The sequence below is a fragment of the Entelurus aequoreus genome, linkage group LG11 (genome assembly GCF_033978785.1).
Source record: "Entelurus aequoreus isolate RoL-2023_Sb linkage group LG11, RoL_Eaeq_v1.1, whole genome shotgun sequence".
NCBI lineage: Eukaryota > Metazoa > Chordata > Actinopteri > Syngnathiformes > Syngnathidae > Entelurus > Entelurus aequoreus.
This window is the reverse complement of record NC_084741.1, coordinates 44467863-44493602: the sequence shown is the minus strand read 5'-3', so window position 1 is coordinate 44493602 and position 25740 is coordinate 44467863. Positions and strand designations below refer to the sequence as shown.

General features: G+C 38.2%; 1 protein-coding gene across 4 annotated transcripts in view; it reads right to left on the bottom strand.

Moving 5' to 3' along the window:
• Positions 1–25740, bottom strand: part of cdkal1 (CDK5 regulatory subunit associated protein 1-like 1) — a 600364-nt gene that overhangs the window by 342221 nt on the left and 232403 nt on the right. For all 4 annotated transcript variants that reach the window (XM_062063405.1, XM_062063406.1, XM_062063403.1 and 1 more), the window contains one exon: positions 18513–18616. In XM_062063405.1, coding sequence (XP_061919389.1) covers positions 18513–18616 — 104 coding nt within the window. The remainder of the gene's footprint in view (positions 1–18512; positions 18617–25740) is intronic.

The following is a 25740-nucleotide window of genomic DNA, read 5'->3' as shown; positions in this document are numbered from 1 at the left end:
CTTGCTATGCTTGAAAGTGATCAGTCATGTGGAAATGACATAAAAAGAAGATTAAACATGGAAAAAAATATGTAGAGAGGGGTCCTCGAACGTGATGTGTACAGCCTTGGATTTGTTCAAAGATGTATAATTTCTAACAATAATTCCTTTAACTATTGTAAACTTAAAGGAATTCAAGCAGTCAAACTAAGCATTTGCAATGTTTTGGTAACATCCATCCATCCATTCCAGTCGCGGGGGTGCAGGAGCCTATCCCAGCTGCATTCAGGCGGAAGACCGGGTACACCCTGGACAAGTCGCCACCTCATCGCAGGGCCAACACAGATAGACAGACAACATTCAAACTCACATTCACACATTAGGGCCAATTTAGTTTTAAATGTAAAATCAAAAATAATTACAATGCGAGTACCATTTGCAGTACAGTATATCTTCTCCAAGGACAATACTATATAAAGTAGTACCTCAACTTACGAGCTTAATTGGTTCTGTGACAGCGCTCTTAACTAAAACACTTGTTTTAGTTAAGGGGTGGTATGGCGTAGTGGGTAGAGCGGCCGTGCCAGAAACCTGAGGGTTGCAGGTTCGCTCTCCGCCTTTTGACATCCAAATCGCTGCCGTTGTGTCCTTGGGCAGGACTCTTCACCCTTGCCCCCGGTGCCGCTCACACTGGTGAATGAATGATGAATGAATGATAGGTGGTGGTCGGAGGGGCTGTAGGCGCAAACTGGCAGCCTCGCTTCCGTCAGTCTACCCCAGGGCAGCTGTGGCTACAAATGTAGCTTACCACCACCAGGTGTGAATGAATGATGGGTTCCCACTTCTCTGTGAGCGCTTTGAGTATCTAATAATAGAAAAGTGCGATATGAAATCTAATCCTTTCTTGTATTTCAAATCAACATTGCCCATTGAATTAATTTAAATGGTGCCTGGCCTTTCCGAAACTTGTAACATGCCTTTTAAAATGAAAAATGTTTAGATACGTAAAATTGTATAAAGACATTACAATGGAAGGGTCTACTAAATACTACAGTATATTTTAAGTAATGTAATAATTTGTATAGTATTTAACTTAGAGAGTGGACTACTACGGTATCTCCTTCCAGCTGCTTCTCTGTCAAACACATCATTAGAGCTTCTCCATATTTTCACTGATAAATGTCGGCAGTTAAGATAATATTTCATAGAGATGTAACGGTATCAAATCTCACAGTACGATATCACAGTATTACGGCCGTGGTAAGATATTATAGCAATATATGTCTATGGAAAAAAAAAAGCTTGGCAAAAATGTTAGTGTGAAAATGAAGTGGCAGGAATGTTTAGAATAAACATACTTACTGTAATTTAACACACACATAATGTTAAAATGTTTCTATATTCATTACAACAAACATGTATTTCTAAGTGCAAAGAATTGTGCAGGAACATCTATTGTTTCAGGCAAATATTTAGAATGAAAAAATACAGTTGATGTCTTTAAAGTAACAATGTAAACATTCAGTGTAACAAGTGCAAAACAATAATGTTCAGCTTAGTGTCTTTCAACGTTTACATTATAAGAAGCAGTGTCCTTTACAGTGGACATTATTTGTATCAGTCTGGAAAATGCCTCAGTCATCGCGACATCGCGAGAGACAAGTGGTAGAAAAATAGATGGATGGATTGAGTTTAGTTTACTCATATTTCCTGCGTAGAACATTTTTTTGCGTGATTTACCTCTGTGCGATGCGAAAAGACCGGCTAGCTCTGTGTCGCCTTGGAAACGTTCAAAACGAAAGTGGCGCGCTTCGCTTTGCAAATCGCAGACTTTCATACCACCGCCAAAGATGTTATGTTGTAGCCCATTGGGTTGAGTTTTTCCTTGCCCTCATGTTGGATTTGAGCTGAGAATGTCTTTGTGGCTTGTGCAGCCCTTTGACACACTCGTGATTTAGGGCTATATAAATAAACTTTGATTGATTGATTGATGTTTTGGCCTGGACTTGTTTGTGTCTGTCTGTTAGAAACATAACTCAACCAGTTAAGGACAGACACAAATTCCTAGTTTGTGAACCCGTTCTCAAACAATGGCAATAAAAAACTATTCTGATTCTCATTCTGATTTAATGTCCAAAAAATAAATTCCTTGTATCTATGACAAGTACAAACACACTTCACTTCCTGCTTACGGCGTTCCATGCCCCCACCTTGCCGTTCCCGCAGAGTATTTTAGGAGATGTCGTTTATTTGCTGACCTGGTCAACGCTTAAACGCCAGAAAAAAAGTTCCTTTGAAACTTTCACACTTCACAGTATTATTGAGAAGACTTTAAAACCGAAATACTGCAGTATTTATAATACCGTAACATTCCTATTATTTTAACGTTCTTGACTGTGTTGGACTCGTTCCGCTTCAGTATGGCGCAGACTAGGAGGACTAGATTCAGTATGCTTCACCAAGTTGGCAACACGCTTGGTCATGTTTTTGATTATTTCTTTCTTTAATTCAATTAATAACATCCACTTCTTTACAACGCAGTCGCTTTCTTCCTTCCCATGGTTGGAAAACAAAGTTATGTCGATCTCTAACTATAAGCTACTAATAGTGAGTCAGACCAGATGTGTTTAGGGAGGATCTTATGGGATTCACGGTTGACATTTTGCCATGCCAAATAATGCCAAGGATGCTTGGAACACTAATGTTTGCTCATTAGCCAAGAGACAGCTGTTATCTCAAAAAACTCTTAACTTAGTGCACTCTTAAGTTGAGGCACTTACACTTGGCTATGCTTTAGAGTAGTCAGTGTGCAGCTTGTATAGAAATATAGATTAACTACTCACCGAAAATGACTGAACACACAGACCGTATTGTTTAAATAGATGGCAACACGAGGGTAACAAAATCATTGTATCTTGCCTACGGTCCAGCATGGTGGTGGTACTATAATGGTCTTGGGCTGCATGAGTGCTCCCAATACTAGGAAAACATGAATTCCAACATACTGTGACATTGTGAAGCAGGGTCTGGTGGCACCTTGATTTGGAAGATGAAGGTGATGAAGTTACCAGGTACTGTATATGTCCAGACCTCAACTCAATTCAGCACTTGTGGGGCATCCTTAAGCAAAAGGTATTTAGCACATTGTGTCTAACATCCACAGTCAGAAGGGAATTCCAATAACAACCTGTGCTGCTCTGGTGAACTCAATGCCCAAAAAGATTAAAGGCCTACTGAAACCCACTACTACCGACCACGCAGTCTGATAGTTTATATATCAATGATGAAATCTTAACATTGAAACACATGCCAATACGGCCGGTTTAACTTATAAAGTGCAATTTTAAAATTCCCGCCACACTTCCAGTTGAAAAACTCCTTTGGATATGATTTATGCGCGTGACGTCACAAAATCCACGGAAGTGGTTGGACCCCATCGACCCGATACAAAAACCTCTTGTTTTCTTCGACAAAATTCCACAGTATTCTGGACATCTGTGTTGGTGAATCTTTTGCAATTTGTTTAATGAACAATGGAGGCTGCAAAGAAGAACGTTGTAGGTGGGATCGATCGGTGTATTAGCGGCTAAGTACAATACTTACAGCAACACAACAAGGACTACTTACTACGCCTAGCCGATGCTTGCCGCCAAACCCACGGATGAAGTCCTTCGTCGCGCCGTCGATCGCTGGAACGCAGGTGAGCACGGCTATTGATGGGAAGATGAGGGCTGGCTGGCGTAGGTGGAGCGCTAATGTTTTTATCATAGTTCTGTGAGGTCCGGTAGCTAAGTTGCTAAATTAGCCTTAGCGTCGTTAGCAACAGCATTGTTAAGCCTTACCAGGCTGAGAATTTTTAACCGTGTAGTTACATGTACATGGTTTAATAGTGTTGTTGATCTTCTGTCTATCCTTCCAGTCAGGGGTTTATTTTTTTTGTTTCTATCTTCATTTGAGAACGATGCTATCACGTTAGCTCAGTAGCTAAGTGTGTCACCGATGTATTGTCGTGGAGATAAAAGTCACTTTAAATGTCCATTTCGCGTGCTCGACTTTCATTTTCAAGAGGATATAGTATCCGAGGTGGTTTAAAATACAAATCCGTGATCCACAATAGAAAAAGGAGAGAGTGTGGAATCCAATGAGCCAGCTTGTACCTAAGTTACGGTCAGAGCGAAAAAAGATACGTCCATCACTGCCTCTCTAATCCTTCACTGTAACGTTCCTCATCTACGAATCTTTCATCCTCGCTCAAATTAATGGGGTAATCGTCGCTTTGTCGCTCCGAATCTCTCTCGCTCCATTGTAAACAACGGGGAATTGTGAGGAATACTAGCTCCTGTGACGTCACGCTACTTCCGGTACAGGCAAGGCTTTTTTTATCAGCGAGCAAAAGTTGCGAACTTTATCGTCAAATTTCTCTACTAAATCCTTTAAGCAAAAATATGGCAATATCGCGAAATGATCAAGTATGACACATAGAATGGATCTGCTATTCCCGTTTAAATAAAAAAAAAAAAATGTCAGTAGGCCTTTAAGGAAGAATGTAGAAGAAAAAAAGGACTATGAGGCAAGTGAATAAGAAAGATGTGTTAATGTTCAGCTACTTTGTCTTGAAATTTGAGTTAAAACAACCTCTTAATCTTATTAAGATACAAGGGTATATTCTAGTTCCCTAAAATGTGTTTTTCAGCTTCTTGTGCAAGAATAAAGCTCATATTTCAGAGATGCTCATTACATTGCATCATTAGAGGTTCTGTTGAGCATGTAGTGCATCAAACTTTCTACAAACGAACAACATCCACGAGCTGTCAAAAATCACTGGCTAAAAAAAGCCTTTAGATGTTGGGCTCCAGCTAGTGTTGGCATTACCACACTGGCTGGAAACCCAAGCGGTGTCGCGGGTCTGAGGCTGCATGTCATACACTAATGTAACGTGTCATGCTGGAGTGCTAGCAGTGTGTCTGTATCTATGAAGTGTCTCGTTCTGTTGGAGTCAGGATATCCAACTGACAGTTAAAAATGGAAAGGTCACAGCCACAGTGGGATAAGGAGATTTCAACAAAAAGTCAAGACTTTTCCTCCCAGCTATGGCCCCTCCGGATGAGGAGTTTATCAAAGTATTGTTATATTGAATAACAGCATTATTTTGTCCCTCAAATAACGCTGTTTCAATTCAACCTAACCTCTAATGCTGGCAACATTTCCACTTACAGTGCATCTGGAAAGTATGCACAGCGCTTCACTTTTCAACATTTTGTTATGTTACAGCCTTATTCCTAATGAAAAAAAAAATATTTTCATCCTCAAAATTCTACACACAATATGTCATAATTACATTTTGAATGAATGAATGAAAACCAACGCTTCCCATCCAACCTGATGGAGCTTGAGTGGTGCTTCAAATAGGAATGGGCAAAGAATAATGGGCCAAACTGCCCAAAGATAGGTGTGCCAAGCTTGTGGCATCTTATTCCAAAAGACTTGAGGCTGTAATTCAGGGGTGTCCAAACTTTTTCCAATGAGGGCCAAACACGGAAAAATTAAAAAAATTTTTTTTTTTTACCTTTAGGGCTCCCGGGGACCATAAAGGGTCTAAGTCATTAAAATGTTAAAAACAAGTCAAATTATTATTTATTTATTTTTATTTAACGCTTACAGTAAATCTCTACAGTATATCAACTTCAGGTTGGTATAAAGTTAAAAAAAAAAAAAAAAAAGGTATTATGCCTTTTCTGTCAAAAACAACTTTGTTTTTTTCATAATAAAACTGAAATATGCAGTATTTCCCCCACTGCCCAAAACATTCAGAAAGCAATATTTGATGTGAAGTATTTAGAGCCTTAAAAAGATTAATAATGCAGGACACCACTGATTTTAATTAATTATTATTTTTGAGTAATCACAGTGAAAAGATAAATAAAATCCCATTAAATATAGTTGGGATCCAAAAGGTGCCCCACTCATAAAGTGATACATTTTTGTTATTTTGTTTTACTTTCAACACTTAAGTTACGAGATCAACTTCAGATACATCTGTCGATTTTACGTTTGAACTATTATTTTGTTTGTTTTATGCTCTTTTGTCAAAGAAAATGTTGATGTTTTTGTATGGCAACCACACAATATTTTGTGCAATATTTTCCACATAAAACATTTTAAAGTGAAATATTTGAAATAATTGGAGCCTTGAATAGGTCAATAATTCATTATAACATTAAAAAAAATTTTGAGCAATGGCAAAAAAAGAAAAATAAAGATAGACAATAGAAAAAAAACAGCCTGCATGGCAGCTTTGTGTCAACATTGCAACTTTTTCTAGTTAGATTTCACCTCATTCCACTTTTTTGTAATGTTTTTTTTATTTTTGCAATAGCATTTTCAGAATGTGTGGCGGGCCGGTAAACAATTAGCTGCGGGCCGCCAATGGCCCCCGGGCCGCACTTTGGACACCCCTGCTGTAAATGCTGTCAAAAGGTGCATCAACAAAATATTGAGCAAAGGCTGTGAAAACTTATGTACATGTTCATTCTTTTTTTTCTTTTTTTATAAATCATCAAAATTAAAAATTTTAAAAAAACTTTTCACATTGTCGTTAAGGGGTATTGTGTGTAGGATTTTGAGGACAAAATGTGATTTATTCTATTTTGGAATAAGGCTGTAACATAACAAAATGTAAAAAAAAAAAAAAAAAAAAAAGAAAAGCACTGTGAATACTTTCTGGATGCACTGTATCGCCAGCAACACAAACCTACCCACCTTCTATTATCTGCATACATTAACTTAGACTTAGACAAACTTTAATAATTTAATTAACAAGCCCTCTGATGGGGTTTTTTATATTCTGAGTATATTTACAAGCTGTGCAGCTACTCTTTTTTCCACATGGAAATATAACTTTTTACCTGAAATCACATTTTGATAAATTCCACAAATAATTTCCAAATTACCAAAATAAACCAATCACACACCCTAAGCTGACTGACTGACCAATAAAATCAGAATCAGAAGAGTTGTTTTTGCCATTGTTTGAGAACGGGCAAAATTAGCATTCATACTGGCAAATTGTCAGATTATTTTTGTCACTAAATAGCAAATAAAAAAACCTGCTTCATTTAGTAGTTTATATTGGATTCATATATAAAAAAGATTGCTAATAGAGTGAGAGTGAAAGTAAAAAGAAGCATTTCATTTGGCAGTAATGCAATTCCAAACCTCAAAGTGAGCCTTAGGTTAATAAATGTGCTGTATGATTTGTTTAACGAAAAGAGAAAGATATCTAACAGGGAAAATGTTGACTGGATGGCCAGAGGGTGTGGGGACCAATTATTCCCCAGTCGAATCCTGGTTATCTCACTTGTCAGTGTGTGTGTGTGTGTGTGTGTGTGTGTGTGTGTGTGTGTGTGTGTGTGTGTGTGTGTGTGTGTGTGTGTGTGTGTGTGTGTGTGTGTGTGTGTGTGTTTGCTAAATTACTATGATGAAATCTGTTTTAGTAGTCATATTAGTAGAAAAATATATATTGTAGGTTCAGGGGATCTCCAAGGTAACTAGGTGTTTACGGTTCCAAAGAAATGATAGCGTTCACACAAGCAGTGCACTCCTTATTAAGACATACGGCAACACCTGAGCATCTTATGTTGTGGACCTGAACATCTTCTTTGAAAAACTGGCATGTTGCTTAGGCCACATTCACAGTTTTTTTTTTTAAATGGGTCAGCAACTCTCAGGTTCCTCTTTCTCTGTTTTGAAAACAACAACCGTCTCCTCCTATCATGTTTCCTGTGTTATAACGGCTCACATAAGCATCCGCTTAATGTTTTGCTCAGTGTTCATGACATAAGGTAACCATCCCAAATTTAAAAGGTGTGGATTCAGGTTGATTACATTGCCACAGAAAAACAGTGAAGTATACTGATTTTTATATTCATTTGTATGAAACTATTACACCTTCAGGACATGAAAACAGCAACAACTTACTGTGTAACACAGTCTTGCCACATTTCCAAAATGCCCTATGCTACCAATGTCTTTAAAACTGCTCAAAAAGTGTAAAGGGCATGCTATTTTCAACCTGCAATGGCTTCTATCTTACATGAGCACACACACACACACGCAAACAGCAAGGTAACACCAGCTGGTGAGTTCGTCCTTGAATGCCCACCCTCAGGCACTGCTGTAGTATGCATGCAGCTGTTTTAAAGAGTTCTAGATGGCTTCCATGCGAAAAAAGAACAGAAAAAAAGGTCAAGTTCAAATCTAAGATGTGGCCATTTTGTGCAGCTTGCATGGCTTGCGTATGTTTTGCGTGGGTTTTCCTCCCCCGGTCCAAAAACATATACACTAGGTCAACGAAAGACTGAACTGCTCCATAGGTGTGAACATGAGTGGGAATATTTGGCTCTACAACTGAGCCCTATGTCAGGTTAAGGATGAATTGATGACAAACCTCTCAAACAATTATTAGTCAACTGGGGATTGGGCTGGAAACTGAAAGGACCTCTAGTGCCCAGATGACTTTATGTATTATTTATGTATGTTTTTGTTCAAGAAATTAATCTGGCAGTCATTTCCGATAACACCGAATAGTTTTTGAGAAATCGGTCGATAACTAACTGTACTTGGAACGCCCCCTTTGCCATCACCAAACTTTGTATTTCGCCCCCTCTTGGTGTGATGACATCTTCAGAACTGGAAACAATTTCCCTGCATCTTGATTACTTAAATGCACTTCTAATTTTTTGTCGCTTGGTCCATGACTGCTTCAAAACTCAGTGTTTCCCACACATGCATTTATTTGTGGCGGCCCGCCACAAAAGAATTACGTCCGCCACAAATATAAATATTTTATTTCTTAATTTTTTTATTTTTTTTTTGGTCCTTTCCAGCTTCTCAGGTAAATCATATAGTTGATGTAGATGCCCATATAGGCTGTTCAGATTTATTTTACAAAGGAGAAGTGTAGGATACTTCTCTTGTTGCCTTATTTGTATTTGACCACTACTGTTTTCTGTTTATTTGTTACTGACTGTGGCAGGACACCTCTGCATCTGTTTCACTTTATGTTGCTGGTAAATAATATGGCTGTAGTAGTAGTCTAAAGTTAAATTATTTAGTATGCATTAATTAAAGGAGCAGAGCTTTCAGAGACATTTTAGCTTTTATATTTTATAAGATATATTTTTTGTAAGAACCACAATTAATAAATATATTTCAGTGAATAACTTATTGTTCAAATCTGTATATAAATATGTACATAAAGTGTTGTAATTATATTGTAAAATGGATGGATGGATGGATGTTTAAAACAAAACTGTTAATATTAATTAGTAAGTATACATTTTTTTAACCTTTTTAGAGAAAATCATATCATTGTAGTAAATTATGCAAATTACTCGAGGATGTCATGGTGACCACGCCCACAGCCACGCCCCCACCGCCACAGGTATCTTGGCAGTTTATGGGAAATACTGAAACTGATATGGTTATTAACATTATGAGCAAAAAGGAAATATAAATAATCGCCATTTCTGGAATTCCCTGCTCTTCCATCTCCTTTTCCATTGACACCATAGCTTGTATTTCCTCATGCTCTTTCAGCATTTCCCCAAGAAAAGAGATGCAAATTAGAATACTAGAAGCTTATTTTTCTCTTGTTTTTGAGAATCCGGTCTGCTTTTCTGTCTGTTTTTCTGCAGGTTCTTCCTCAGTCTTTCTCCCCTTGGCGGTGCTCCTGATTTTTGGGATTGCATTTGGTTTGAGTATTTAAAGCACCAGTATAATGGAAAAACAAATTGCCTCTATATTGAAGCTATTATCATATATATATGATTTATGACACCAAAAGATTTACAATGTTTCCGAGTACCGTATTTTTCGGACTATAGGGCTCACTGCCGATGAGCGGGTCTGCTCAGTTCTAATTTCACACAAAATTAAAGTACCAATGATTGTCACACACACACTAGATGTGGTGAAATTTGTCCTCTGCATTTGTCCCATCCCCTTGGGGAGCAGTGGGCAGATGTGCGCTGGATTATAAGGCGCATGAAAGGGGTCATATTATGATTTTTTTCTAAATTTAAAACACTTCCTTGTGGTCTACATAACATGTAATGATGGTTCTTTGGTCAAAACTTTGCATAGATTATGTTTTATAGATCATCTTCAAGCTGCTTTCTGACCGTCTGTGATGCACCGTTTTGTGGGCGGTCTTATTCACGTGGCTCCACTTCGACAGGGTCTTCTCCCCGTCATCTTTGTTGTACCGGTGTCGCGTGCAAGGACGGGAGTGGAAGAAGTGTCAAAAGATGGAGCTAACTTTTTTAATGATATTCAGACTTTACTTAAATCAATAACTGAGCAGCATCTCCTCATCCGTGGCTCATTAGTGCAACAACACCACCAGAAATGTGTCATGTGAAAAACAATCCAACCAGAACTCTCTAATAACTAAAGTTCCATGGGTGAATTATGTAAACCCACTACACTGGTAGTTTTTAGCGCTTCCATAGCAAGTGTACTGACAGATAAGTTAGAATATTACGCTACTTTATATTAGAAATGGCAACAGCAGAGGATGAATGCCCCATAACAAGAAGATAGAGGAAAAAAAAGAAGCCTATCGACTACGGTGTCGTTACGGACTACAATGGCGGACGCGTGCACATTTGGACGACTTATGTACTGTAGATCCCAGGTACACATCAACAGGTACCAGAAGGTGAGAAAAGTTGGTTTTGCATAATATTGCAAAACAAAACGCCAAATCAAATGTCTTTTAATAGGTGCCATTGTGCGGTCCATATACGCACACCATAATGATACTTGTATGTTGAAGCACAGTACGTCTGACTACAGTAGCCGTAACGCTCCAACAAGCCATCAAGTGGTGCGGCTTCGTAGCTTACCAAAGTCGTAGTAAAACATTTTGACAGATTTTTGAGTGCCGTGTTCTCAATGGAACATTTAAAGTTTTGGTTCTGTTTACTGGCGTCATCTTGCAGTCTCCACATATCTCTTATGTGTGACTGCCATCTACTGGTCACACTTATCCTTACACTATGTACCAAATAAAATAGCTTCAAGGTCAGTAAGCACAACGAGAATTATTATGTACATTAGGCGCACCTGGTTATAAGGTGCACTGTCGATTTTTGAGAAAATGAAAGGATTTTAAGTGTGCCTTATAGTCTGAAAAATATGGTGAATAGATAGGATCAAAATAGTATAAATTTCACAGAGCTTCCCGAGCCATTTTGAGAATTAATGAGCAAACCGGTCATGTGATCTGTGATGTAGAGAGAGAAAACCACAGATCCATTTCCAATCAACAACAATGCAAATTATGCAGACTTTGTGAGAGCCAACAACGATTACTTAGGGAAAAATTATGATCCAGAACCTTATATTTTTGAGCCGGAACAAACGCAGTACGTTTTAGAAGCCGAGTGCTAAATGGATTCAGCACTGTGTGTAATGGAAACACTTTATTGTCAGCATCAGCAGCATTGCTAGGTGCTAAACATACAAACTAACCATAACATAAACCATAATAAAACAAAGGACTTACAGTACAATTTCCACTCTCGCTGGGATGCTGATCGACGAACGCTCACATAATTCTGTTCCGATGAAGATTCAATCACAATCCACACGAAAGGTTAAAAAAAGTTTTCTGCAACAAGCGCCTTTTTGTGTCTTTTTCGCCATCTCAGGGGATGTCAAAGTCCACCAGTCTCTCGATGTGTGGCCACAATTGTCTACTACCAGCTGAGAGATGCATAAATTATAATCTAGAATTAACTTTTAGCGAGTTTGAGACAAAGCAAAAGCAGTGTGCCGTCAATAGTAGCATAAGCTAGCATTAGCTCACTGCTATCAATGTGCTGCTAAAATAAGCCATCTGTGTTTGCGCTTAAAATAACAATGTCGCTCATATTTCGTTAATTTTCAGGTCACAACATGTGAATGGATTATTGTTGGTGGTTTCTGGATGTTTTCTCAAAGGGTTTTAAAGACGCAATAAAGGGCTCTCAATCCGTTGACTTATTTTTTAGCTATTTATTTACCATTTCGAATGCATTAAAAAGCCAAACGTATGTGTGTGTCTTACAAACCCCGTTTCCATATGAGTTGGGAAATTGTGTTAGATGTAAATATAAGCGGAATACAATGATTTGCAAATCATTTTCAACCCATATTCAGTTGAATATGATACAAAGACAACATATTTGATGTTCATACTGATAAACATTTTTTTTCTGCAAATAATCATTAACTTTAGAATTTGATGCCAGCAACACGTGACAAAGAAGTTGGGAAAGGTGGCAACAAATACTGATAAAGTTGAGGAATGCTCATCAAACACTTATTTGGAACATCCCACAAGTGTGCAGGCTAATTGGGAACAGGTGGGTGCCATGATTGGGTATAAAAACAGCTTCCCAAAAAATGCCCAGTCTTTCACAAGAAAGGATGGGGCAAGGTACACCCCTTTGTCCACAAATGCGTGAGCAAATAGTCAAACAGTTTAAGAACAACATTTTTCAAAGTGCAATTGCAAAAAACTTAGGGATTTCAACATCTACGGTCCATAATATCATCAAAAGGTTTATGATCAGCGCCAGAGTTTGGTCCGCATTGCCGGCAGTAAGTCGGACCCGTTTCCAGTGAGGGTTGGACTCCGCCAAGGCTGCCCTTTGTCACCGATGCTGTTCATAACTTTTATGGACAGAATTTCTAGGCGCAGTCAAGGCGTTGAGGGGATCTGGTTTGGTGGCTGCAGGATTAGGTCTCTGCTTTTTGCAGATGATGTGGTCCTGATGGCTTCATCTGGCCAGGATCTTCAGCTCTCACTGGATCGGTTCGCAGCTGAGTATGAAGCGACTGGGATGAGAATCAGCACCTCCAAGTCCGAGTCCATGGTTCTCACCCGGAAAAGGGTGGAGTGCCATCTCCGGGTTGCGGAGGAGACCCTGCCCCAAGTGGAGGAGTTCAAGTACCTTGGAGTCTTGTTCACGAGTGAGGGAAGAGTGGATCGTGAGATCGACAGGCGGATCGGTGCGGCGTCTTCAGTAATGCGGACGCTGTATCGATCCGTTGTGGTGAAGAAGGAGCTGAGCCGGAAGGCAAAGCTCTCAATTTACCGGTCAATCTATGTTCCCATCCTCACCTATGGTCATGAGCTTTGGGTTATGACCGAAAGGACAAGATCACGGGTACAAGCGGCCGAAATGAGTTTCCTCCGCCGGGTAGCGGGGCTCTCCCTTAGAGATAGGGTGAGAAGATCTGCCATCCGGGGGGAGCTCAAAGTAAAGCCGCTGCTCCTCCACATTGAGAGGAGCCAGATGAGGTGGTTCGGGCATCTGGTCAGGATGCCACCCGAACGCCTCCCTAGGGAGGTGTTTAGGGCACGTCCAACCGGTAAGAGGCCACGGGGAAGACCCAGGACACGTTGGGAAGACTATGTCTCCCGGCTGGCCTGGGAACGCCTCGGGATCCCCCGGGAAGAGCTGGACGAAGTGGCTGGGGAGAGGGAAGTCTGGGCTTCCCTGCTTAGGCTGCTGCCCCCGCGACCCGACCTCGGATAAGCGGAGGAAGATGGATGGATGGATGGATAAAAAGCTTAGTATTTTCTGTATTGCCTCTATATATATATATATATATATATATATATATATATATATATATATATATATATATATATATATATATATATATATATATATATATATATATATATATAAGCGGAAGAAGATGGATGGATGGATGGGTTCAGAGAATCTGGAGAAATCACTCCACGTAAGCGGCATGGCCGGAAACCAACATTGAATGACCGTGACCTTCGATCCGTCAGACGGCACTGTATCAAAAACAGACATCAATCTCTAAAGGATATCACCACATGGGCTCAGGAACACTTCAGAAAACCACTGTCACTAAATACAGTTGGTCGCTACATCTGTAAGGGCAAGTTAAAGCTCTACTATGCAAAGCGAAAGCCATTTATCAACAACATCCAGAAACGCCGCCGGCTTCTCTGGGCCCGAGATCATCTAAGATGGACTCATGCAAAGTGGAAAAGTGTTCTGTGGTCTGACGAGTCCACATTTCAAATTGTTTTTGGAAATATTCAACATCGTGTCATCCGGACCAAAGGGGAAGCGAACCATCCAGACTGTTATCGACGCAAAGTTCAAAAGCCAGCATCTGTGATGGTGTGGAGGTACATTAGTGCCCAAGGCATGGGTAACTTACACATCTGTGAAGGCACCATTAATGCTGAAAGGTACATACAAGATTTGGAACAACATATGCTGCCATTTAAGCGCCGTCTTTTTCATGGACGCCCCTGCTTATTTCAGCAAGAGAATGCCAAGCCACATTCAGCACGTGTTACAACAGCGTGGCTTCGTAAAAAAAAGAGTGCGGGTACTTTCCTGGCCCGCCTGCAGTCCAGACCTGTCTCCCATCGAAAATGTGTGGCGCATTATGAAGCCTAAAATACGCAGACTGTTGAACGACTGAAGCTCTACATAAAACATGTTTGGGAAAGAATTCCACTTTCAAAGCTTCAACAATTAGTTTCCTCGGTTCCCAATCGTTTATTGAGTGTTGTTAAAAGAAAAGGTGATGTAACACAGTGGTAAACATGCCCTTTCCCAACTACTTTGGCACGTGTTGCAGCCATGAAATTCTAAGTTAATTATTATTTGCAAAAAAAATATAAAGTTTATGAGTTTGAACATCAAATATCTTGTCTTTGTAGTGCATTCAATTGAATATGGGTTGAAAAGGATTTGCAAATCATTGTATTCCGTTTATATTTACATTTAACACAATTTCCCAACTCATATGGAAACGGGGTTTGTACATAAGGATTGTGAATGATACACAACACATCTCTTTCCAATTTTTGCGTAACTGACTGATCTGATAACATGGTCAGAATGCAGAAGCGTTACTTGTGACGTCATCCGACCCTACTTGGAGCGGAATATTGAAAATGGCCAACTAAATTAGTGACATTTTCTGATGTTTAGACGGTATTTTCACATACTTTGTGGATTGTAAATGCAATTTGATATGGTTTAAATGATACAAAGATACACAATTAAGCATATAAAGTGAACTTATTTTTCCATTATATTCGTTCTTTAGGAAAAACATTTTGACCAAAAGTCCTTATCTTCACATTTAGAATCATTAAAAATGATCCCTGCAAATTATAATTATCTCACTTGGTCCGTCCCATTTCGCGTGAGTCAATTTGACTGGAGAAGTCCACACTGTCCTCATATGCCCATCATTAGGAAATGTATACAGGCTGACACCTTCTTTAGTTGTATTGTTACAATCTGCAACAATGCATCTGGCTAATATGTGATAATTCCTTCAAATTCTGCTCAAAAGATATAATTCACAATAAAAATGCTACGAAAACACATACCATAATTATCGGACTATAAGGCACACTTAAAATCCTTTAATTTTCTTGATACGTATTAATTCTGGTGTCCACCTCGGAGCAATTTTATTTAGTACAGCTGAGATAGGCTCCAGCACCCCCCGCAACCCCAAAAGGGACAAGCGGTAGAAAATGGATGGATGGATGGATGGATGTTGTAATAAGTGTGATTAGTCAATAACAGTCACACATAAGACATATGTGTGGTTTGCAGGGTGACGCCTGTTCAATAAATGACATTAGCAAGTAACCCGCAAGCAAGCAACATCAATACTTTGTTATTTCATTGAGAATATAGTAGGAGTGGAGGATTATGGCAAAAATAATAATCACGATTATTTTGAGTGATATTGTAATCACGATTAATTACACAATTAATCATTAATTTGAAAACACAAGTATTTAATTAACCACCGAAACTCAACTTTAATTATAGTTTAAAAAAGGATATAAATTAGTAACGAATAAACCACAACAAGTAAAATAATAGTACCCGGTAATAACAATACATTTAAATAACTATAGTTGGGTTACAATCATGTGATCGAGAGGCACATCCGGGCACATCTGGGTTTCATATATATTAATATATAAGCGATCATGAAAAAATATTTAAAATGGGATGAAGTGGATTTATACGCTTATAAGAAAAATAATTTCTCAATGATTTAAAACATTTATCACGACCAAGAAATTACTGTGCGCCACATCTTTGACAAATTTGACACTTACGGTATTTAGAGAAGAAAAGATTAGAGACACATCATGTCTTTACATCTGAGGGGTCCACAAATTAAACATTAAACCGTAAAAGACAATATTGGACTTATTCGTGCATTGTTAAGTACCATATTTGATTGACAAAACGAGTGCTGTGCTGCTGTGCTGCTGTGATCGTGACGCTAATGAGAAAAAGGATACGTTTGTTTGCAGTATAATTCCTGCTACAAATATTTGTTTAATCTACAATTCATGTCTGTGGTCGTTTTATGATGTGAAGTTCATATTTAGCTGTATATGTCCCTGTTGTTCAGCAATGTTTGCTAGCGATATTAAGATTCAGTATATGCTGTTGAGCCTACGAGAGATTTATTCATATAGTTTATCAATACTACTAAGGATATTTTCTTCATGCTAACAAATATCACCAAGGACGCTATAACAGCCCTTTGAGACACTTGTGATTTAGGGCTATATAAATAAACATTGATTGATTGATTGATATAACGTGGTCATCTGTGTCGAATAAAGCACTTGGCTTTCCTGCACAACAACTACGATTTTAGTTTCTGTTATGAAAATGGACAAAGAATCACAATATTTATTACAAGGACTTAACAAGACGTTAGTTTATTTTCACAAGCAGGTCTTCATAGTTATATTTAGGCATAGCAACCACACAAGAACACAATCTAATGCAATCTATTGTCCTTTCTTTACATTTAGTTCTGCTATCAAACACTACTAATAAAGTAGAGATTAAACTCCATTGCATCACAGAAAGTTTCTCAAGCAAAACAAATGTTCAAACAAACATTTTACAAAGTGTTTGCTGCAGACACAAGCTGTCCAATTGTATTCCACAGGATGATGAAAGTGATATTTTGAAGAGCAATTTCCTTCCACACACTTTTGTTTTTTCCCTGACTTCATAACCATTATGAACCACTTACTTCTAGGCTCTATGAAAGCTTTTTCCTATCTCTCTATTTGAACGACTGGAACAACCAAGAAGAGGACATCAATACGGCATTTTCTGATCAAACTTTACACTCGTGCTCAGTTGTTTTAATGCTACACTCAAGCTGCTTGACCATCGTGTGAATTAAGCCCCACAAAAAAAAACGGACGTCATTTGCAACCCACGTAATAATTAAATAAAATGTAATTATTACGTTTTAATTGTTTTTAGTTCCATGTTTTAACTTTTACACAAATTATACCATTTTTTAACTTTTACACAAATTTGACCAATGTGTGATTTTTGTGTCAAATAAAATTGTGCAAAAGGTTTGTTAATTACATGCAAAATCTCTCAAATTTAATGGTGCAAAACATCTCTGAACAATGTTGACCAGTAATTTAGGTCAAAGCATAATAATTGTGTAAATGTATCAATAAGTGCTTTAAGTTCATTATGCTTGTGATAGTACTTTTTTGAAACTTTTAATTTGTTAGCGCAGTCAGACCGGCTATGGCGCACCGCGCTATTATTGTGAAGGGGGGACGTGTGCTGCTGTTCTCAGTTTGACGTGTAGAGGCGACTTGAAGCTGTTTAAGAAAAAAAACAGAGCGCCCATATTGGCTCCATTGTAAGCGGACGTTGATTTTTATCAACGACCGTCCAAACGATTGGTTTATTTACGAGTTAAAATGCATTAAAAAAAAACGTGTGTTCTTGTCTCTTTTAATGATAATATAGGCAAAATTCCCCAAAAAGTTGTTTGTCGTTCTTTGTTTCCAATTTTGAGGGAGAGGTTTTCTGCGTTAACAGTTAAGTTGTGGCTGAATGAATGCTGGGGATAACTGGAGAGCCCTGACCGAAACCCCATCAAAAATCTTACGGTTAATCAAGAGCACAGATTTCTTGCTTGGCCCTGGCATCAGAAATTATTTGTTTCACCTTTGACGTCATTCTTATACAATAATGGACTTCAATTTCACAGACACACTACAATTTTGCAGAAGCTGTTCGAGTCCAACTCAAACATACCAGCGTCACTAACTACATATTATAATGTTTATAATAAACACACTACAAACAGTCTGTCTGCCCTTGACTGACCCGCCTGGGGGTCTTATTGAGCCATGGCCTGCTGTGCAGCAGTGGAGCTGAGAGTCTACTCTTAAGGAACAGATGCTAGGGCACAACAGCTGCTCATCTGGCATCAAACCAAACCAACTGGATAGGCACACAACTCATGAACAAAAACATCAACATGTGTTACTAAAACCTTTTCCTGCCTGGTAGGACAGTCGCATGTGCACGGAACACATACATTTGCAATAAACATTAATGTGTAAATACTTTTAACATGTATTGTTGTTAAAAAAACAATGAAGTCACCTTGGAAAGACTGGCGAGCTCTCTCCACTAGCTCATCTATGGGATAGCTGGCCAGGTCTCCTCTGGCATGCTTGGTCTTGCAGTAGGTGCAGGCATTCAGACACCTGGACAGGTAAGTAAAGACAATGATATTATTTTTTAAAAAAAACACTCAAATCAAATAACCATTATATTGCACATTTATTCCTCAAAGTCCAAAAATCAAAGTAATACAAATAGGAAATAAATACATTGCAGAACAAGTTTGTTTCAAATTTACTTGTGAACTGACTTTTTAAGGTTTCAATTAATTTGGTTTAGTAGCATAGTTTACAATTTTACTAGGGATGTAACAATATGAAAATGTCATATCACGGTTACTGTCACCAAAATTATCACGGTTATTATTATTACCAGCAAAAGGGACTTAAACCGGATTGACAAACTGATCCGGAAAGCCGGGCAAACTATTGGCACACAGTTGGAGGCGTTTGTGTCAGTGAGGGACAGGAGGACACTGGACAAACTGCTCGCCATCATGGACAATCCTGCCCACCCACTCCACCAGACAATTGAGGGACAGCGGAGCTCATACTCCAACAGGCTACTTCAGCTTCATTCCCACAGTGTTCAATTCAACAACTCCTTCATTCCGCACTCCATCTAGCTGTATAATCCCTCGCCATACAGCAATAGATGATGTCTATTACATGACACCTTCTATGTTAGCTACCTCTCTTTGTTTATAATGTATATTTTCTGCTGTATCTACTCTCTATTTTATGCTGCCTTTTTTTTTTTTGCTGCAGCTGTTACATATACTGTAATATTGTACATGGTAATTGGAATTTGTTATATACTACCGTTCAAAAGTTTGGGGTCACCCAAACAATTTTGTGGAATAGCCTTCATTTCTAAGAACAAGAATAGACTGTCGAGTTTCAGATGAAAGTTCTCTTTTTCTGGCCATTTTGAGCATTTAATTGACCCCACAAATGTGATGCTCCAGAAACTCAATCTGCTCAAAGTTTTGTAGCTTCTGTAACGAGCTAAACTGTTTTCAGATGTGTGAACATGATTGCACAAGGGTTTTCTAATCATCAATTAGCCTTCTGAGCCAATGAGCAAACACATTGTACCATTAGAACACTGGAGTGATAGTTGCTGGAAATGGGCCTCTATACACCTATGTAGATATTGCACCAAAAACCAGACATTTGCAGCTAGAATAGTCATTTACCACATTAGCAATGTATAGAGTGTATTTCTTTAAAGTTAAGACTCGTTTAAAGTTATCTTCATTGAAAAGTACAGTGCTTTTCCTTCAAAAATAAGGACATTTCAATCTGACCCCAAACTTTGGAACGGTAGTGTATATTGTATATATTATATAAAAATATAATAAAATAGTATATATTATATACTGTATATATAATATGTAAATATTACATATATGTTATATTTTATATTGCTATTATGGTAATTTTTTAGTCTACTTAATACCTGCATTGTACTTTCCATCCTTTGAGACTGAGCTACTGTGTGGAACAATTTCCCTTGTGGATCAATAAAGTTTTTCTAAGTCTAAGTCTATGGTATTGTTGAATGCACTCAAAAAGTACATACACACAGTATAACAAAGTTTTATTTAAAAAAATAAATATAATACGTAGCCACACAATATACTTTCTTGGCAGAAGAAATATGTTATATAATAGTATTGTTCTGGCTATTTAGGAGCCAGTTTAAAAAGTGTTTAAATATGTTAATCTTCTTCCTTTTTAATTTTTAAAAAGTGTAAGTGTTTTTAATGACAAAGAAAAATGTGTTGGGTGCATGCATCAAATCCGGTTTGTGACATAACGCAAATTAACTTCCTGTTGTCATATTGCCTTGAATGTAGATGATCTCTTGGGGTCGGCAACCTTCAGCATACAAAGAGCCATTTGAGCCCATTTCCCACCAAGTGAAACCCACCTAGAGCCGCAAACTCTGTTTGATCCTTAAAATGATGATAACACCAATTCTAGTTTCATTACATTCATGCTACGGCATTTATGAAATCAAACACTCGACAGAAAACGCAGTCTGTATTGTGACGATTGCGCGGTGCAAATGCTCGTAATTTATCTGAGCACTGCGTGCTTCTTTGAACTCTCTTAACAAGGGGGAAGTGAGACAGCGTACCTCTCTGGACGTCTTTAGCAAACACGGTCACCTTGTGCTTAACGCAAGTATTTTCTCCAGCATCTGCAGGGCTGTGCCTACTTTTCCCTGAAGACTAGTTGAGCGTCTTAGGGTGTGCTGCCATATCCACCATATAATGCAGCTTTTCTAGCTACTCTGGCTCATCTATCTCAGGAAATGTGAGCCCTTTGCTTTCCAGGAAAGTTTATACGGGCTGCATACACACAGCAAACGGTTTCAGCGTCTCCCCTCTGGACAGCCACCATACTGTGTTGTGCAGCAGGAGATGGTAATATGTGCTTTCAATTTCTTCCAATAATTAACAGAACTAACTGGGGTTGAATCATTTTGCCATTATTTTGTGTACTATCTGAATGACAAGATTGATCTGTTCATTGACCGCTAAAAGCAAGACAATTGCTTGGCAGCAAGCGATGACGCAACGGGGGTGTGATGTACGTTTCGATCGACAAAATAATAAAATATGATTTATTGGTTTTATTAAAAGATCACCAAGCTCTTCAAAATAGCAACTGTCATATTACAATAAACAAACTAAATTAAGAATACCGTTTATCGTTACATCCCTAAATTCTACTTAAAAAAACACTTAAAATTAATATGAATAAAAAAAATCTACAGCTGCACAAAAAAGTAGACTGGTCAGAAATGAGGATGTAACGATTACCATTACATTGACAAACCGCAATAAAATTCCAGTGGATTAGTAGTACCGTTTAAAATTTCAATAACTGTAAAAACAGGATGGATTACTGCACATTGAAAAATATATTGGGAAATATAGCGCCCTGCCATCCAGGTTCAATTCTAACATGAGTACAAGACACAATCAGGTCTTACCCCCATTACAAACAACACATTTTGCCAGTATCATTAGGAAACATTTTAAAACCTTCACACGTTAAGACAAAAGAAAATAGACTGCACGTTAAGACAAAAGAAAATAGACTTATTTAGACACTCAATTAACAATAATATGTTTTTAAGAAGCTACAATTATATATAATGTTTCCATCCATCCATCCATTTGTTACCACTTGTCCCTTATGGGGTTGCGGGGGATGCTGGGGCCTATCCCAGCTGCACATGGGCGGAAGGCGGGGTACACCCTGGACAAGTTTCCACCTCATCACAGGGCCAACATAGATAGACAGACAACATTCATACTCACATTCACACACTAGGGCCAATTTAGTGTTGCCAATCAACCTATCTCCAGGTGCATGTCTTTGGAGGTGGGAGGAAGCCGGAGTAACCGGAGGGAACCCACGCAGTCATGGGGAGAACATGCAAACTCCACACAGAAAGACCCCAAGCCCAGGGATCGAACCCAGGACCTTCATATTGTGAGGCACACATACTAACCCATGCTGCTCATATAAAATGTTTATTTTATTTATTTTTTAAATACAACTTGGTTCTTCATACCGACAGCCATCAGACTGTATAATGCATATGTTCCTTTTTGACTGTACTTGAATGTATAATAGACTGTATTGATATTATTCACACGTGAATAATGCTGTATAATAGACTGTATTTATGTTATTCACATGTAAAAAATACCTAAGTGTTTATTGTGAGCGAACTGTGGTGCTGAAATTCCCCCAGGGATCAATAAAGTACTTTCTATTCTATTCTATTCAAAGATTTCAGTGTGTGTACAGGTATATGTGCTTATTGAGAACATTCAACAATACCAGCATTATAATAATGATAACCATGATAATTTTGATCACAATAACAATGATATTAAATGTTCGTATTGTTACATTCCTGTTCACAAATGAAGGCCGACCAATAAAGGAACAAGAAATAAAACTGTAGTCGTCTCCGTAAGCAGGAGAAAAATGGAGAGAGAAAAAAAACTATAAAAAATATTTTGTAGGATTTCATTTGTCAATGTCTAGAATTTGACCTTCTATTGTAACAATAAAGCGCGCACATTTTTAAGTAGCATGTCAAATTGTATTTTCTACAAATATTTTAAAATAAACTGTGACAAGTAACTGACCTCAGTCCTGTTTTTGACAGAAAGCATTCTCTGTTGGCTCATTTTATGCATTTCACACAAAACACAGATCACAAGGGGTATTTTGTCTCATATTCCAGTGGAACTTGTAAACTGAAATGCCTTGACAGAAATGCCAGAAAGTGCAGTGCTATGCGGTTACCAAAACCATGATGTCGACATACAGTCCATGTCTTTGTCTGCCACAGGGAAAAACAGCTCAAAGGAAAATGGCCTTGGACAAAGATTAAATTTTTTTTACATGTTTTGATTTCAGGTGAATTTAACACAGACAACCAGCAAAATAGCTACATGAGAACTGTAACAGAAAAACAAAAAGTAGCCTTTGCTTTTCACTGTACATACTGTAGAGTTTAAGCAAATGTGGGATTTTAAAAACAATTGTTGTGTTGGGTTGTGATTTTACACAACTGGGCATCTAACAATCAGACATTTACATGCATGTGAAAACATCCATCCTTCCATCTGTTCATTTTCTACCACTTGTCCCTTTCGGGGTTGCGGGGGGTGCTGGAGCCTATTCCAGCTGCACTCTAGGATGCTATATAGTGTCCAATCTATACCCACAAGGGGTGTCGTAAGTTTTTACATGTATATAAATATATGGTACCTAATTAAGCAACCTTCTGTCTGCATGTGACTTGGCTTCTTCACATCCTGGGATCACGCCAACAGCCACTATGCGTATGCGTTGTATATATATATATATATATATATATATATATATATATATATATATATATATATATATATATATATATATACACACAGTATATACATCCATCCATCCATCCATCCATCTTCTTCCGCTTATCCGAGGTCGGGTCGCGGGGGCAGCAGTTTAAGCAGGGAAGCCCAGACTTCCCTCTTCCCAGCCACTTCGTCCAGCTCTTCCCGGGGGATCCCGAGGCGTTCCCAGGCCAACCGGGAGACATAGTCTTCCCAACGTGTCCTGGGTCTTCCCCGTGGCCTCCTACCGGTCGGACGTGCCCTAAACACCTCCCTAGGGAGGCGTTCGGGTGGCATCCTGACCAGATGCCCGAACCACCTCATCTGGCTCCTCTTGATGTGGAGGAGCAGCAAAATAACGTCTCGCAGGCGGCAATTGGCCCGCGGGCTGCGTGTTTGAGACCCCTGCTTTACACACTGATGTCGCTTGTTGATGCAGTACAGCCTGAAGGATCGAAGGTCACAGGCTTAGCTGCTTACGTGTAGTGATTTCTCCATATTCTCTGAACCCTTTGATGATATTACGGACCGTATATGGTGAAATCCCTAAATTCCTTGCAAAAGCTGGTTCAAAAAGGTTTTTTCTTGAACTGTTCAACAATTTGCTCACGCATTTGTTGACAAAGTGGTGACCCTCGCCCCATCCTTGTTTGTGAATGACTGAGCATTTCATGGAATCTACTTTTATACCCAATCATGGCACCCACCTGTTCCCAATTTGCCTGTTCACCTGTGGGATGTTCCAAATAAGTGTTTGATGAGCATTCCTCAACTTTATCAGTATTTATTGCCACCTTTCCCAACTTCTTTGTCACGTGTTGCTGGCATCAAATGCTAAAGTTAATGATTATTTGCAACAACAAAAAAATGTTTATCAGTTTGAACATCAAATATGTTGTCTTTGTAGCATATTCAACTGAATATGGGTTGAAAATGATTTGAAAATCATTGTATTCCGTTTATATTTACATCTAACTCAATTTCCCAACTCATATGGAAACGGGGTTTGTATATATATATATATATATATATATATATATACAGACATACATATATATGAGGGGTGTCCAAACTTTTTCCACTGAGGGCCGCACACGGAAAAATGAAAGCATGCGGGGGCCATTTTGATATTTTTTATTTTCAAACCATAACAAAATATATAGATTTTTTTTTTTTACCTTCAGGATGCCTGGGACCCACAAAGGGTCTCAGTCATTAAAATGTTAAAACAAGTCAAATTATTATTATTTTTTTAAAGTTTAACGCTTACAATAAATCTGTATATAAACTTCAGGTTGTTATAAAGTTGAAAAAAAAAATGCCTTACGCCTTTTCTGTCAAAGACAACTTTGTTTTTTTTATAGTAAAACTGAAATATGCAGCATTTGGACAATTGTGAAGTAATTGGAGCCCTGAAAAGATCAATAATGCATGACACCATTGATTTTATTTTCATTATTATTTTTGATTACCGTATTATTCGGACTATAAGTCGCAGCTTTTTTCATAGTTTGGCCGGGGGTGCGACTTATACTCAGGAGCGACTTATGTGTGAAATTATTAACACATTACCGTAAAATATCAAATAATATTATTTAGCTCATTCACGTAAGAGACTAGACGTATAAGATTTCATCTGATTTAGCGATTAGGAGTGACAGATTGCTTGGTAAACGTATAGCATGTTCTATATGTTATAGTTATTTGAATGACTCTTACCATTATATGTTACGTTAACATACCAAGCATGTTCTCAGTTGGTTATTTATGCGTCATATAACGTACACTTATTCAGCCTGTTGTTCACTATTCTTTATTTATTTTAAATTGCCTTTCAAATGTCTATTCTTGGTGTTGGGTTTTATCAAATAAATTTTCCCCAAAAATGCGACTTATACTCCAGTTTAATGTGAAATATTTGAAGAAATTGGAGCCTTGAATAGGTCAATAATGCATTATAAGATTGATTTTTTGTCTTTTTTTTTTTTTTTTGGAGTAATGGCAAAAAAAGGAACATAAAGATAGACAGCCTGCATGGCAGCTTCGTGTCAACATTGCAACTTTTTCTAGTTAGATTTCACCTCATTTCACTTTTTTAATGTTTTTTTTGAGTTTTGCAATAGCATTTCCAGAATGTGTGGCGGGCCGGTAAACAATTAGCTGTGGGCCGCAAAAGGCCCCCGGGCCGCACTTTGGACACCCCTGATATATACATATACATATACATATATATATATATACATATACATATACATATGTATATACATATACATATATATA